The 15,703-nt window shown below is 52.7% G+C and overlaps 4 protein-coding genes; 1 reads left to right on the forward strand and 3 right to left on the reverse strand.

The window, feature by feature from the left end:
* Nucleotides 1-4,370: 4,370 nt before the first annotated feature.
* CHC_T00007068001 (hypothetical protein) lies at nucleotides 4,371-4,526 on the reverse strand. The gene has a single exon (XM_005710466.1). The coding sequence runs from the start codon at nucleotides 4,524-4,526 to the stop codon at nucleotides 4,371-4,373; it is 156 nt and encodes a 51-aa protein (XP_005710523.1).
* A 3,003-nt stretch (nucleotides 4,527-7,529) lies between these two features.
* Nucleotides 7,530-7,637, reverse strand: CHC_T00007069001 (hypothetical protein). Its single transcript, XM_005710467.1, has one exon. It carries the CDS (start codon nucleotides 7,635-7,637, stop codon nucleotides 7,530-7,532), a length of 108 nt encoding a protein of 35 aa, XP_005710524.1.
* An 88-nt stretch (nucleotides 7,638-7,725) lies between these two features.
* On the forward strand, nucleotides 7,726-9,266 carry CHC_T00007070001 (hypothetical protein). XM_005710468.1 is given in 2 exon segments: nucleotides 7,726-7,923; nucleotides 7,924-9,266. The coding sequence occupies 1 exon segment, from the start codon at nucleotides 7,726-7,728 to the stop codon at nucleotides 7,921-7,923; it is 198 nt and encodes a 65-aa protein (XP_005710525.1). The 3' UTR covers nucleotides 7,924-9,266.
* A 43-nt stretch (nucleotides 9,267-9,309) lies between these two features.
* Nucleotides 9,310-11,937, reverse strand: CHC_T00007071001 (hypothetical protein). XM_005710469.1 is given in 2 exon segments: nucleotides 9,310-10,350; nucleotides 10,351-11,937. The coding sequence occupies 1 exon segment, from the start codon at nucleotides 10,348-10,350 to the stop codon at nucleotides 9,310-9,312; it is 1,041 nt and encodes a 346-aa protein (XP_005710526.1). The 5' UTR covers nucleotides 10,351-11,937.
* Nucleotides 11,938-15,703: the final 3,766 nt, after the last annotated feature.

Consider the following 15,703-nt stretch of genomic DNA (forward strand, 5'->3'; position numbering starts at 1 on the left):
ATCCGCGCTGCTTAAAACTTCTTGCAAGCCGTTTTCCAGTGTGCTCGATGTAGTTCCGAATTTCGGGACTGTAGCAGGACAGGAAACCATGGATCTTTTCAATGAAAATTAATTGAAGGAATTAGTGAGAGTAATCTTTGATTGATAGTCAGCCCTCAAGAGACGTCACAGAACACAATGGAAAGGTGATAGGATTTAGAATTCCCGAACGGAAACGAGATAAGAAAGAAATGGGATGGGATGGGATTTTGAAAGTGAGAAGATGGCAGAATGGAAAAAATGGGACGTGGTGAGAGGAATGAGAACGGATAGATGACTAGGCGGGGGCTGGATGGCACACAAAGGACTGGATGTATGGCACACGAGGGACTGGACGGATGGCAGAAGGGGGGAGAGTCGTATGGCAAGAGAGATTGGTCGGGATAGCAGGAGAGGGCGGGATAGCGGGAGGGAGGGGTACTGTAGCCAGAGGGTGAGAGGAGAATGGCAGAGGAGAGGGTGCGAGATAGATAGATCGGAAATGGTGGGCGGAAGGATGGAGGGAGTGAGGTGACAGGATGGGAAAGAGTAAGATAGCAAGAGTTGAAGGAGTTAGGAGGGTTAGTGGCAAGAGGTAAGAGAATAGGAGAGAGAGGGTCAGGGTATCGGAAAAAGAGGAGCTGGAGAACAGCAGGGGGCCGGATAGCAGGAAAGAGATCGGCCCGATGGCAAGATAGAGGGGGGCGGATAGCAAGACGGAGGGGCCAGGATGGCAGGAGAGTGGAGATAGTCTGGAAGGGTGAATAGGGGCGAGGAGAGTGGCAGGAAGGCACGGGTTCAGAAGATTTTTGCGTGAAAGAAAAGCGCAGGTGCAGGAATTATGCTCTCAGACAAGCCGATGAAGTGGCAAGGGAAGCTCCATGAAAAAAACGACAGTTGCAGAAGTAATGTAGTACTGCTGGAGCCAGCGTTCCTTTGAGAGGCGGTACGCAGCGCTTTCTTTGTAGAAAACCAGGATATCGTTATATGAGTGAGCTGCCCAGATTCAGGGTTCCGGCAAACCAACCCGGAGCTTGAGTTAAATAGAAATAGAAGCACAACTCTTAATCCGGAAGTTTCGAGCTTTCGAGAAGGCGCGAGATTTCGACTAAATATTTTTGAAAAGCGTGGACGAGGTTTTGTCATGCAATGTTTAAACTTTCCGGAGATCGACATTGGAAAGCTTAGTTTTTCACAAAGGTTCACTGCCGCATTACAGAAGACATACCTGAGCCAATATACTGAACCTATCAATGGCATACAATTGTCTGGCTCTGCTCGCTTCCACCGTTCCTACTCAGTCCTCCAATCACATGTGCTCCCATAGAATGTCTTAAATTTAAATAGCTGACCGTGGTTTCTTCACAAGCATGACCTAGCCACCGTGACAGAAATCACGGTGCAAGCGACAGCAGGCACGGACGAAAAATTCACCTCCAACTCTTATTCTCATGACCGGGCCCTCCATCCGTCCCTTTGCTGTCGACAGCAAAGGGACGGCTCTAAAAGCTGTCTCAGTATCCATTGGCAGACAGATCTTTTGGCACTGATTTTGCTGTCCTATGACAGCACGCTAAAACAGATTTTGTGCTGTTTTTCCAAAAACAGCAATTTACCCCCTCTAGACAGTAAAATATCTGTCCAAAAATTGATTTATCATAAATTTGACCTTCCTGTGTTTAACTGAAAGTGAAGAGAGACCCAGCAATACCAAAGTCTTTTGAAGAAGCTTGTAAAGACCCGCGATGGGCAGAGGCTATTGATCGTGAATATCAAGCCATGAAGGAACTTCAGACTTGGGAGTACGTTCGTATGCAACCAGGCATGAGTCCAGTACCGTTCATCTGGGACTTTCGGAGAAAGGAATCACCCGGCGCTCTTCATGAAGTAATCTACAAAGCTAGATGCTGTCTCCATGGAGATAAGCAACGCCCCTATATTGACTACGATCCGTTGAACAAGTATGCTCCGGTGGCAAGACACGAAGGATTCGCTTACTCCTTGCTGTAGCCGCCAGTTGGAACCTCATAATCGAAGGAGACGATGTCGTCAATGCCTACCTCTATGGCGACTTGGACGTACCGATTATCATGAAGCAACCAACAGACAGTTCTGGCATTCAAGAATGCCCTGGCTATGTATGCCGACTTCGCCGCTCATTGTATGGCGCCGTCCAAGCAGGAGAGATATGGGGTTCTGTTATTCATTTCTTCGTTTTGAACCTTGGCTTCAAACAATCCTCCGTCGACGAGCGCACATACTTTCTCCGTCCAAGCTCAGGCCACTACATGATCCTACTCATCGTCGTCGATGATATGGTATTCGCATCAAGCTCGCAGCAGTTGATAAATGATTTTAAGCAACAACTGTCCACAAAGTTCAAGATCAAGCTACTTGGAACCCTAAAATCTTTCATTGGTTGGAGAGTGAAACGAAATGCACAAGGTCTATATGTGGACCAATCCAAATACCTGAAAAATCTGGTTGAGGAAAACAACCTCTCACACTTGGAGTCATCTCCAACGCCATTTCCATCAAACACCGACTTAACCGCCGCACATGAAGGAGATACGATGCTAGATGCATTCTTGCACAAAAGGTACCGCTCCATTGTTGGAGGAATACTTTACGCAGCCGTCTGTACGAGACCTGACTTGTAGTTCCCAGCTGGAATATTGGCTAGAAACGTGCATGCACCCACACAAAGACACTATGCTCTAGCCAAGAGGGTGATGAAGTATGCGCTGGGAACACTAGATTACATGCTCCAAGCGGCAACGAACCCAAACTCTCATTCTTCTCTGACGCTGACTGGGCAGGATGCTTAGACACACGCAGGTCGACATCCGGAATAATTGGTGCAGTTTTTGGAACACCCGTAATATGGAACTCGAAACGACAATCGATGATATCACTTTCTTCTGCGGAAGCAAAATATATTGCGGTATCTGCCTGTGCGAAAACTGTCACTTGGATGCGAAGACTCTTTCAAGAGTTCATGACCGGACAAACGTGCCAAGAAGATCCAAAAACTCCAGGGACAGAAATCTTCACTGATAGCACTGCGGCTCAGTCACTCGCGACAAATAAGAAAGTGAAGCAGAGAAATAAGCACATTGGTATCAAGGTTCACCACATTTGGGAACTTTTAGAGAGGGGTGTTTGCGAACTGCACTACATACCTTCCATCAGGCAACCAGCAGATCTACTTACAAAACCATTGGACAAGGGAACATTGCAACGACTTTCAGAAATCCTTAATATCGCATATCATTCTTGGTAAGCACACACATCACCGAGCACCGCGTACTAACCTCTCTTCTTGAGACTTGAACCCTCTAATGCGCTTTTGACCTTAGGGACGGAATACGCCAGACATCCTTGCTGCAATGTAATCGCAGAAGACAAATTGTATGCACAGTTGCGGAATACTCATCGCAAACGATTCTCAGATTGCACATGATTAGGATTATGTTCAAGCCATGGTGTACCTTTTCCCTGACTCAGGGTTTTAATGGCACTAACTTCATAAATGGTTTCTGTTTTGTAACCTTATGTTACAATAGACATCCCTCCTCAGAAGGCAATACTTGTTGTTTGCCTGGATCCACGTTAAGTGAAGAAGACGCCTAGGCGCAGTTTTTTGTTAACCATTCCGCAAGGAAGAAGCCGCCTATCCGCAAGGAAACCAGATTAGACTGATGAAGACGCTGCCAAATGCAGTGCAGTAACCCCAGGGGCGCCTGGATGACAAGTGCACACTATGTGTGCAAACCCCCGGAATATCAACTCCAAGTCGAACGCCATCACCACGTATGACCATAGCATGCAAGTACATGGAGCATTTCTTTCCACCGTGGAGCCTTCAAAGGTCTTGCATAGCACGGGGCAGTAGCAAGCCAAATCGAGCCCCACAGCGAAAAAGACGTGTCCGAGTACATACAAGCTCTTCAAGTCAAAGGTGAGAACGGCGACATCGACGCTGAAGCGACGAAGATTCTCGTGCTTCATCGAGGGACGGTGTTGGTATTTTATTTGGCATACCATGACAGTGCTGTAATGCACTTGGAAGAATCAGGGGAGACCGAGCTCAGGCACCTCAGGAGGTGCTGGGTGCGCTAGCGAATAACCCCTTTGTATGGCTGGGTTATTGCGCATATTAAATGAGTGCGAACGGACACTCGGGAGGAGGAAGGAACGCAGACAGACACAGACACACAGTAAACTTGGTACCATTCTTTCAGTGATGTCGCACTGTACATAACATGACCACAACCACAATCACAATTACAACCTCGACAACAAGTGTTTTATATAGCCAGCGGACGTACAAAGTCTATTACCAACTCTAGCTACCGCAGCCATTGCATCTCCCCCTCCCCTCGTTTGAGTAAACACCAACCCATCTGTCTGTTACCCATCATCACAGATTCTGACTCTCGACAACATATGCACCCCAAGCATCCCAGGCTGTTTGTCAGTGCCCATGGCAAACTGCAACAACCCATCAACCCTCATGAAGGTCGCCACGAAATCGTTTCCCATCAACAGCAGCAACATCACCAAGAAGCATCCCATCAGTTACAGCGAGCAGCTCAACCCCCCGAGCTTTCGATTTCCAGCTGACCCTCTTGATGGCAGAGGTTCAAACATCGGCCTTTCTGCAGCCGCAACGAGCAGGTTGAGACGGCACTTTTTTTTTCTCCGGTAGCACCATTGACCTCTGCCCTCTGCACTGAGACCAGAGTTTCTCTGTAAAAGTGTGGGTAATCTGTGATACCCGAACAAAGGTGACAAAATCATATTGCTGTGAACCACAGCAAATCCAGATACCCTTCGAAGGGTATCTACTGTATCTAGGTCAAGGAGCACAAAGGAATTCTCAACCAGAATTTTATGACACCTGCTGGAAACTTGCGTACTGTACCGGATTGCGTTTCAGCAGCACCACCATCACCATCCGACTCCACGTCCGATGGACTTCTTCGTCCATCACCTCACAAACGCATCACCGCAACCATGTCCACCCGCGACCGTCTCTCACATCCGCATCCGTCCACATCCTCGTCGCAGCATGTCTCTTCGCACCGCCAGCATCAGCCGGTCGCTCACTCGCAACCCCACCTGGCCCATCACCAACACACGCAACCCACCCTCGCCGCCGCTGCGGAGGACGCCGCGTACTACATGGCTCAGTAAATGCAGGATGAGAGTTTACTCGTCACACATATTGCAAGTTTGGCCACGTGGTCGAGGGTTTTCTAGTACTAGGAAACCCTCGATACGATTCTCTCGCTTTCAGAATCGTTCTATAGTCCGGGCTAGTTCCTTCTAGCCATGACTCCTCCGTCAATGTCCCAAATGGCACCGGTGACCCAACTTGATTTGGACTCGTCAAGTAGGAAGTCAACTGCACTGGCGACATCCTCCGGCGTACTAACGTAACCTACCGGACGCATGCCATCCAAAAAAGCGCATTGTGCTTTCAAGCTTATCCTGTCGATGATTTATTTTCCTAACCCCTTAATCGATTACGAGACAAGTCTGCGTCGCCACTCCACAATGAATCAACACGCTCTTGCATTAGGAACGACCGCGGACGCTCCCCAAGATGTCCACACGGCTGTCCCCGCGAGATCTACGGGACCTGCACCTCCGAGCCACAGATTGACCTTTCTTTGTCAGTCGACCTGGGCGACATGGCCCTCCCTGAGCTGCTTCAAGGTATCGGCGAGGGTCTTGATCACGACTTGCAGATGGGGGTTCCCGACGCTTACGCAGCCCTCCTGCACATGACTTCAGTCGTACCAGAAGTTCCGTCATTACCTGTACCGGCGCAAGCGCTAATTGCTCCCCCATCTGGATATCCACAGCAACAACAGGTACAAGATTGCGGACCCAATCGAACGTTGGTTGACGAATCTCATTGCCGCGTTTGAAACTGTCGGATCGAATATTGAACCCGTCACGCTCGAAACTAGAAATCAGTTTTGTCCACCATCCGTATCGACACCAGCATCACCACAATATTATCCAGTTGATTGTTGTCATGTCCTTGGGGTTTTTTTTGCGGGTAACAAGTGGCTAATGTTCGCTGCAACTTTGCACTGATATCCCCAAAGATGCACCAGCAGTTCGTCGCGGCGCTTAAGCCCGAACTGCGCGGTATTCTTGTCTCGGTGGTATCCTGCCTTAACCAACGTCCTGTATCACACAGACACAGCAAGCGTCTGTGTGCCTCAATTCCTCTTCCTCTTGGAAGACGAAGCGCTTCTCCTATTTGGTGAGGCGGTGGGGCTTTCACTGCTTTCCGTCACCGAAATTCCAAGCGCTTCCAGCTCTGTTTTGCGCCTCTTCGACATTGCGCGGTGTTTATTGAGTTGTCTATGCAATTCTTCATTTCCTTGCTCTTTTTCCTTGAGTTGTCGATCTTTCTCTTTGATCGGAGAGTTCTGGATCGTGTGGACGTCTCGCGGAGGGTTGAGATAGTAGCTTGCAGAAAAGCTCATTCCGTCCAGCAATCCCCCACGGACAATCTCTTCCCCACGATATGTCTCTTGCACATACTTTCCGTTGCTGTTCAAAGTTCCCACAATCACGGCTGGGGTCGCCGTCGCGCGATCAATAATCACGTACTGACGCACCCCCGCTTTTGCGTACTCTTCCCGCTTACTCGTCAGATCTGCACTGCGCGTGGACGGGCTTGTCACTTCCAGTGCAAGAAGAGGGGGGTGATTTCTCGGGAAAGATATCTTCTTCGATTGAGGAGAAAGATCACATCTGCGGAGTCCGTGATCCCGTTGACTGACAATGACATCCGGGCGGCGAATGGACCGTAAAGATTTTTCTGAGGCATTGTGTGATGAGCCGGAAGGCGTAGTTAAGCCGGACGTTTCCAAGCCCATTTCTGTGCTGACAACCAGATTCTCGGCGATATGGAATCGACCTATTTCGGCAGCAACGCGATTGCGAATTTCGTCATGGCTATGTGTTGCCATCTCGCTCTTCCACCAAAGAATTCCTTCAACCAACTCGTACTTGTTGTCCGCGGCGTTCGGGAGGTCAAAGTATTGATCGACAGTGCACGGGAGAAGATGAAGGTCTCCAGGTCGGCTTGTCGGAGACAGGGAAAGCGGCGGTTGGGAGAGCAAGGGGGACGAAAGAGGGGAGAAAGAGCGAGTCGGAGAAGGGGGATTCTGCGACGATCGTGCGCCAAGAGTAGGAGTGGGAGGGGGCATGGTTCAGTGACGCGGCTTGGGTCGGGGGGTTTGCGTGCTCACTGCTATAGATGGATCTTACGGTAATGGGAAAATTCAAGATGTTTTGAACTGAAAGGCGTCATATATACACTTAGGTGGGTGGGGTGGTGGTATTCGTGCATTTTTTCCTGAGTTTGGAGGAATTTCAGTTGACGCCTGCGGGAAAGTAGCAGGCCATCACGTCAGCATGGATCCCAGCAAAATGGACGAACGCTACTTTAGGAGTACACTGTTCATACACGGATCTTGGTTTCATTCTTGTGAATTCATTGCAATTCCAACATGTAATCTTCCCATGCGCACGCATTCAAACTTACCAAGATTGGGATATTGGAGTCGCGGTAAACCAGGTTGACTCATGAACGTGCGGATCGCTCAGACGACTCGACAATATCGGTGAGAGGATTCGCGTGGCACGGATCTACAGTATCTGGCTAGCTTGAAGCAGATGTCAGGTCGTGGAGCTGGGCGGTCTCTTCTCGGCGCAGCTAATGAGCTAGCGCGTGCCAAACGTTTGATCCAGGTGCCCTGCACCTGCTGGCTTTCGTGGCACTCACCGTGTCGGAAAAATTCGCTAGGGCTGTGCATGGGACAGATCAGCAGCCATCGAAACAGCCCGGAGATCAATAGCGTCCCGCCACGCTAAAACTGCCTCGTGTGTGTGTTTGTGCCTGCAAGGCTGCTTCCACCCCCTTTCCATAAATCCACTACAACACCGCGCTCTTGTTCATGGCGCAACCTCGTGAGTAGAAGTTCAAACACTCTACATTACGGCTGCCTATTGTGAAGGACTTGGAAGACAATCATGGGCGCCTGTCATTTATAGCGACTGCTATACTCAGTAAAGTATACTATTCAGCCGGCTCACGAACTTCGGGACGACGACAAAGGGTTGACTGATGAATTCAGCGCGATCATGCTTGCACGGGAGTTGATCCAGACCGGCCGGGTCGTTTCAAGCACCGACAGGGCTGAGGGCTGCGGGCTGAGCGAGCAAGTTAGTCGCCACCGGGACAGCCTTGGGCTTGACGTCCCTATGCTGATCTCTTTGAGGCGGGGGGAATGTTCGATCAGGGGAGGTAGCGAGGGCAGATGTATTCTGTTCATGAGGCCAGTGATCTTTAGCAATGCTTGTTCGACATACGCATTGGAGATTGAACTGAAAGGCCACAGAGCAGAGCTGCTGGGGCGCCTGGGGCTGTTGATTTCACAAAGTTGAACCTCAGATCAAACTGCCGTTCTCGCACTTCTGGCGCACAAGCCTTCGCCTGAGACTTTCAGTCCTGGGGAGTTACGTCTACCTTGTGCCCAACACTGACTGCAAACGTTTCCCACCCGTTCAGGGTTTTGCATGGATTCCTTATTGCGGGACGTGATGTTCCCGCTGGCCACGTTTTTACCCCAACAACAATGCAGAACCGGCTGCATTTGAAGGCACCAATGTTGACTCACTCGTTCAACTTTGCATGTGGTCGAAAACATCAAAACTGAGCCATTGAAGAGACCGCCGAGCCATCCGTTGCAGTGTCGAGGTACGATGCAAAGTGGGCATACATCTTGATCCAAAGGAAAATACATTTAGGTTTCTTTTTAGTACATTGCAGTATATACGACGGGGGGAGCGACACAAGGTGGCCCGGATGCAGAGTAGGCGACACGAGGGAAACCTCCCGCTTCTTTCGGTGATAAGACGGGGTACGTTCGGGCTTCGGGTTCCCAATATTTCTCGACCACCACGGCTCAACCTCTCCGTCCGTCCTTGCCACAAGCTCACGACGTATATTCATACAGGGATAGCTATGTCCGCACTGAAAGGGCTACATGTTGACAGACAATGCGTCGAATCTCGTCGAAGAAACGTGATACGTCATGTATTGTTCGCTGCGTTAAAGTTTGCGCTGATACCACCCAAGTGATGCGCCAGCAGTTCGTCGCGGCACATAAGCCCGAACTGCGCGGTATTCTTGTCTCGGTGGTATCCTGCCTTAACCAACGTCCTGTATCACACAGACACAGCAAGCGTCTGTGTGCCTCAATTCCTCTTCCTCTTGGAAGACGAAGCGCTTCTCCTATTTGGTGAGGCGGTGGGGCTTTCACTGCTTTCCGTCACCGAAATTCCAAGCGCTTCCAGCTCTGTTTTGCGCCTCTTCGACATTGCGCGGTGTTTATTGAGTTGTCTATGCAATTCTTCATTTCCTTGCTCTTTTTCCTTGAGTTGTCGATCTTTCTCTTTGAGTTGTCGATCTTTCTCTTTGAGTTGTCGATCTTTCTCTTTGATCGGAGAGTTCTGGATCGTGTGGACGTCTCGCGGAGGGTTGAGATAGTAGCTTGCAGAAAAGCTCATTCCGTCCAGCAATCCCCCACGGACAATCTCTTCCCCACGATATGTCTCTTGCACATACTTTCCGTTGCTGTTCAAAGTTCCCACAATCACGGCTGGGGTCGCCGTCGCGCGATCAATAATCACGTACTGACGCACCCCCGCTTTTGCGTACTCTTCCCGCTTACTCGTCAGATCTGCACTGCGCGTGGACGGGCTTGTCACTTCCAGTGCAAGAAGAGGGGGGTGATTTCTCGGGAAAGATATCTTCTTCGATTGAGGAGAAAGATCACATCTGCGGAGTCCGTGATCCCGTTGACTGACAATGACATCCGGGCGGCGAATGGACCGTAAAGATTTTTCTGAGGCATTGTGTGATGAGCCGGAAGGCGTAGTTAAGCCGGACGTTTCCAAGCCCATTTCTGTGCTGACAACCAGATTCTCGGCGATATGGAATCGACCTATTTCGGCAGCAACGCGATTGCGAATTTCGTCATGGCTATGTGTTGCCATCTCGCTCTTCCACCAAAGAATTCCTTCAACCAACTCGTACTTGTTGTCCGCGGCGTTCGGGAGGTCAAAGTATTGATCGACAGTGCACGGGAGAAGATGAAGGTCTCCAGGTCGGCTTGTCGGAGACAGGGAAAGCGGCGGTTGGGAGAGCAAGGGGGACGAAAGAGGGGAGAAAGAGCGAGTCGGAGAAGGGGGATTCTGCGACGATCGTGCGCCAAGAGTAGGAGTGGGAGGGGGCATGGTTCAGTGACGCGGCTTGGGTCGGGGGGTTTGCGTGCTCACTGCTATAGATGGATCTTACGGTAATGGGAAAATTCAAGATGTTTTGAACTGAAAGGCGTCATATATACACTTAGGTGGGTGGGGTGGTGGTATTCGTGCATTTTTTCCTGAGTTTGGAGGAATTTCAGTTGACGCCTGCGGGAAAGTAGCAGGCCATCACGTCAGCATGGATCCCAGCAAAATGGACGAACGCTACTTTAGGAGTACACTGTTCATACACGGATCTTGGTTTCATTCTTGTGAATTCATTGCAATTCCAACATGTAATCTTCCCATGCGCACGCATTCAAACTTACCAAGATTGGGATATTGGAGTCGCGGTAAACCAGGTTGACTCATGAACGTGCGGATCGCTCAGACGACTCGACAATATCGGTGAGAGGATTCGCGTGGCACGGATCTACAGTATCTGGCTAGCTTGAAGCAGATGTCAGGTCGTGGCTGACAGTACACGTGTGTGTGCGCTCTTCCGTTCCGCGCGTACACGTGTACACGTGCGCCCCCTGTGCCTGGGGGTACACGTGGTGGTACTGTAGAGCATCGAGCCCTACAGTAACTGATCCGATTCTGAGTTGATCTAATCTAAAATAAGGCCCCAGGGGGGGGTTATACCACACGGCCCTCCCCTTAAGCGAGGACGTCCGCGTCCACGGGTGCTTGTAAGGAGAGTGCCATGTCCGACCGTGTCATTGATACGATGCATCCCATTCGTGCCGGTGTCCTCGCCCTCTGGTCGCTATCCTTCGTGCCCTGCCCGACACTCGTCCGTGCTCGTGCTCCTTCTGCTCGCACGCCGTCGTTGGCGTGGACTTTCGCCTTTCCCGCGTGTCCCTCGAGATTCGAGTCTCATCCTCCCAGGGATTTTCCGCCTCCCAAACGACTCCCTCTTAAATTCTCGTCTCGGTTAGTTCTTCTTGCGTTAGCCTCCGACGCTCCGTCGCATCATTGACTCATCGACTTGCCTTTAGGATCGGCCTCATCATGCGGACCGCGCCGCTGCCATCGCCAGAAGTCCGAAAGTTTCCTCCACGCGGGACAGGCATATTTCGGCCACGCCTGTACCTTAGTCGTCCCGGGACCTCCGATGTCCCTATGCGAAAGCCGACCGCGCTGTTTTTGATATATAAATTGAAGACGTCGATGGGTCCCGGGACGGGGCTAAGGAGGCTCTCACATGCCCCCCGAGGATCGCGATACAGGATCAGGAGAGTAGGGCACCGACGCTGGCCATGTAAAATGCGGGATGTCCCCGTTCTGTGGCCACGGTTCACACTGGAGTCGACTACAGTACAAAACCCACTTCCAACACTCACCGCACACGCACGGGAATTCGTGCGTGCCATTCCTACAATTATACCTGTACCGCAACGGAGGCTCTTTTCTCCTTACCTGAAGTCTCACGGCGCCCCCGCGCTTGCATGCGGCACGCGAGGGAACAAAATAGGCGTGTGTTTATCCTTGTGCCCATGGTCCTCGGGGCGTATCGTCCACGCGCCTCGATCTTCCTATTCCCGTCTCTTGACGCGTTCCCTAACCGGTTCTTGTCGCGGCGGCTCCTTTCCGCGTGGCGTCGGCCACCGACGCGGCGCGTGTGGCGCGTACTGCGCGTGCGCTATACACGTGTGTGCGCCAGCGACAGTGCGATGTGCTTCACCAAAAAATTGCAATGGCACATTTTTGGCAAAAGTCTCTTAACGATATATGATTGGTGCGCTGTCACCAGTAGGCCAAAAATTGCCAAATATTATAACCTGGTGGCGCCCACCCGCGTACAGCACCATGCCCGTCGCTCTTCGCGATCCTCCTCACGTCGCCCGCGTGCCGAGGACGTGTGCATGCTCTGGAAGCAGACGCATGTTGCGTTTGGGGGTTTATAGCGACGCTCGGGGAACTCGAGGTCCCACTTTTGTCGTACGCGGCGGTCCTCTGACTTATGATCTCGGTCGTCCGTTCGCGGACGATGCATGCTACAGCACCCTCTTGAATCGAGGTCCGGGTTTCGGTGGGGGCGCGTCGAGCGCGACCGGAACCCTTCGTCGACTCACCCTGATTCTTTCCGTATTGCTGAGTGCGTGCCGTCTTCGCCACAACTCATTGGGCTCGTTCCAAAGACACTACCGCGATGTCTTCAGAACGAATGTTTTGGCCTTCTCTCGGTCCTCATGCCGGCAGGACCGTTAAGAGTCGGTCCGTTTTGACCCTTACTCTGAGTAACGAGATCTTTGCGTCGCTCCGCTTCTTCATGATGTGCGAGTCAGTTGTATGCTACGCAACATCGAGTTTTTCACACGAATAATCCAATGCAATGCAAAACGGATCTCTCGCAGCCGGTGGATATTGATACGTATCAATATATTGTACGTACGCAAAATATCGTGTCCTCCCCGGCGTCTTGCGCTGGCTGCCCATTTTCGAATGGAGGATGCCCTTCCCCTTGCCCTTTCGATTTTGCCGAGTGTCAGGTCATTCACCATGCCTAACGGGGACTGTGTCAGTCGTTCATCGATCGCAATGGCGCCGTTTGCGAGGGCCCTTCGTTTTTTTCTGTTTCGACGCTTCCCCTGTCGTTCAGGGCCAATGGTACTCGTCTATCTTTGCCCTAGCACTTTTGCGGGACCACGTCTTCATCGACGACCCGAATGTCCGTCCACGCCTCCTTTTCCATATACCCTGACAGCAGGGCAATTTTTCTTTCTGCAAACGCCCGCAGTTTCCTCTACAAGGTCAAAAACGGCATGCATGACGACGGCGGTCAAGGCAGCGCTTGTGTCGGGGTACCAAACCTTGCCCAAGAAGACGGTGAGGATAATAACGCAGCCTTCTCGACTCCTGGCGCGTGCTGGTCGCAGTCCCCCTTCGGTTTCCCTTACCCCTTTTATGTCGTCGAGATTTTGCCACCTTCCGTGGCTCAACCAAGATCCTGGCGAGAGGGTGCGTTCGGGCTGGCTGCTCGTTCACGTGCTCCGTCATAATGTAACGACAATTGACCGCATCGGTTCGTAGAGCAACGTCTTGTGCAACGGCGGACGGACCTTCTCTCACCTCTGCGGCGTCTGGTGCGCGGAGTCCTACCTTCGTACTGGCGTTCATACGGGCACGCCGTTGCTGGCGACAAATTGTGACGTCTCGTTTCGTCGGTGCTCGGGCGATACCTCATTCCGTTCCGCCCTAGGCGCCGACGTGGGGCGGGTTTGTCTTGGTCTCCATGCACGCTTTCGCGAAGAAGGAAAATGGGCAGTCGGGGAGTGTTGGCGGGGTCGGCGCGTGCGGTTGTGCCGGTTATCGGTTTATCCCGTCCCGGTTCGTTTACGGACGAGACGGGACGCCGTCCAGCGTCCTCGGCAATGGCGCTCCCTAAGGCTTCGTGGTTGGCCTTCCGGCGCTTCTGTTCGTTGTCGCTCCTGGAAGGCCTCCTTCCGAGAGAGAGGGGCGAGGTACAGAGCGTGCAGATACGGCGTCGCAACTGTCGGGGGCCTCTTCGAGAGAAGCGGGCGTGACGAGCTCCCCTCGCCAGTCGTCTCACGAGGTGGCGTCGCGTGCCCTTCGTCTGGGGCAAGAGCACAGGGCCTTTCGGGAAGACCCCCGTCGAAGTCCCGCACAGCGGCGTGTCGTCCGTCGAGTATGTGAACTCCGTTGTTTTCGAGGTGCGGAACTCAAAGTGGGTACCCGGCTCGACGTGGTCGGCCACGGAGCCGTCTTTATCCGTGGTCGCACTTCACGTCGCGACTACGACGCGTCGTGCGGAGTGCGCGCGGTGGCTTAATCACGCCCTTGCGGCGAACAGTCGCATCAGTTGCGCAACTTACTGCGCCCCTCAACTTCGGTAGCGAGGGCTTGAAAGCGCGTGAGTGACTCGTGCTCGTCTCTTTCTCAGCCGTGGCCATCTCGGGCGTCGTCGCTTGCCGGGGGGTGGCTCGGGCCACTCGCTCAACCGGTGCGCGGCGGTCCGCGTGAGGAGGAGACCAGGAAGGAAGGCCGATCGGTCGACTTGTGGCGCGTCGGGCTTTCGAGTCACCCGCTCGATGCCGGCGTACGATTCAACCTCCCGTCCGCCTCCCTTTCCGGTCAGGGGGCGGACGTGTGTACCTCCTGCTGGTACCCGTTGTGCCCTCGCGCAGCGCGGTCCGCCTTTTCTTTGCTGATCGTATAGAGTGCAATACCTGTGGACGCTGCGCACGTGCTGCTGTAATTTCTCCCCCTTAATTTTGCACTTCCGGCGTCGCTCACGTGTAACGTTCTCCTCCCCCGTAATTTTCCTTATTACTGGGCATGTCTCGGCGGCGGTTTTGAAGTGCCTCGCGTCCGTGCGCATATATTGGTGCCCCTCTGGCTGAGTTGCTCTCGCTTCCTCGCTCTTATTGAACGGCCCTAGCGCGAGTTCTCCTGACGCCGCTCCTTTCGCCTGCGCGTCTGCCTGCGCGTTTCGCGCGTCTCCTCGCACACAACCCAGACCGAAAGGACCATGATCCGGTCTTCTGCCGGGCTGTTAACCCGGATGCTGATTGATGGCTCGCCGTGAGCCTCCACCTTCTCGGATATTCCGAGACACAAGCGACGGGCATTTTGGTCGCTTGCTCCGCCCACCGAGGGGCTGTCGTGATTCCACCGCTGATCGCCTCGTTCATCGGGCGCCCATCCTCGCCGTGGTTGCTGGACTTAACGGATCGTCCGGCAATCCTGTTCGGGGGGGGGTCGTCCGACTTTTCCGATCCGAACGGGGTTTTTGCGGTTCTCGTAATGTCGGTCATTACGAGGGCCCAACATTTTTTTAGGCAGTTCGAACTGTCCTGTTCTTATGTCTCGCGTCCTTGACGTCCGAGAAGTCAAGACGACTTGACTTGAACACGTCCCCGGCTGTGACCCTCCGATAGGGTCCACCGTCCTCCTTTGCTTCCCCTTTTAGTCTGTTCGTGCAGGCTGGGGTTTTAATCCGCGAAGGAGCAGTTGAGGGCCCCCCCCCTCAAGCGTGAACGTCCGCGTTCACGTTTGAGTTGAGGTCCATGCCGGTGCGTCTCCGGAGGCGTTGGGCGTACCGAGACACCAACTCCTCCGAGATGTGAGTCCGCGCAGTCGAGGTGGGCGTGTCGTAATCCGCCCACTTGATGAGGAACTCGATAGTTCCGTCTTGCATATCTCGGTGCTTCAGTAGTCGCTCGACAGCGTACTGTGTTCCCTCTCTGACCTTGTCCGCAAGGTCAGCTGGGGTTGTTGTGCTCCCCCGTGGCGCGTCCGTCGGCGGTGGCGCGTATACGCAGCGGTCTGCGGAGACCCGCTCAGTGACCCCATCACGATCGATCGTGATGGTTCGGCG

Source organism: Chondrus crispus, genomic scaffold, assembly GCF_000350225.1.
Source record: "Chondrus crispus Stackhouse genomic scaffold, scaffold_61, whole genome shotgun sequence".
Lineage (NCBI taxonomy): Eukaryota > Rhodophyta > Florideophyceae > Gigartinales > Gigartinaceae > Chondrus > Chondrus crispus.

What these genes read in the sequence shown, in the direction of transcription:
- CHC_T00007068001 (XM_005710466.1), bottom strand. Translation starts at nt 4,526, where the DNA reads ATGGGTTGTTGCAGTTTGCCATGGGCACTGACAAACAGCCTGGGATGC.
- CHC_T00007071001 (XM_005710469.1), bottom strand. Translation starts at nt 10,350, where the DNA reads ATGCCCCCTCCCACTCCTACTCTTGGCGCACGATCGTCGCAGAATCCC.
- CHC_T00007069001 (XM_005710467.1), bottom strand. Translation starts at nt 7,637, where the DNA reads ATGAGTCAACCTGGTTTACCGCGACTCCAATATCCCAATCTTGGTAAG.
- CHC_T00007070001 (XM_005710468.1), top strand. Translation starts at nt 7,726, where the DNA reads ATGTCAGGTCGTGGAGCTGGGCGGTCTCTTCTCGGCGCAGCTAATGAG.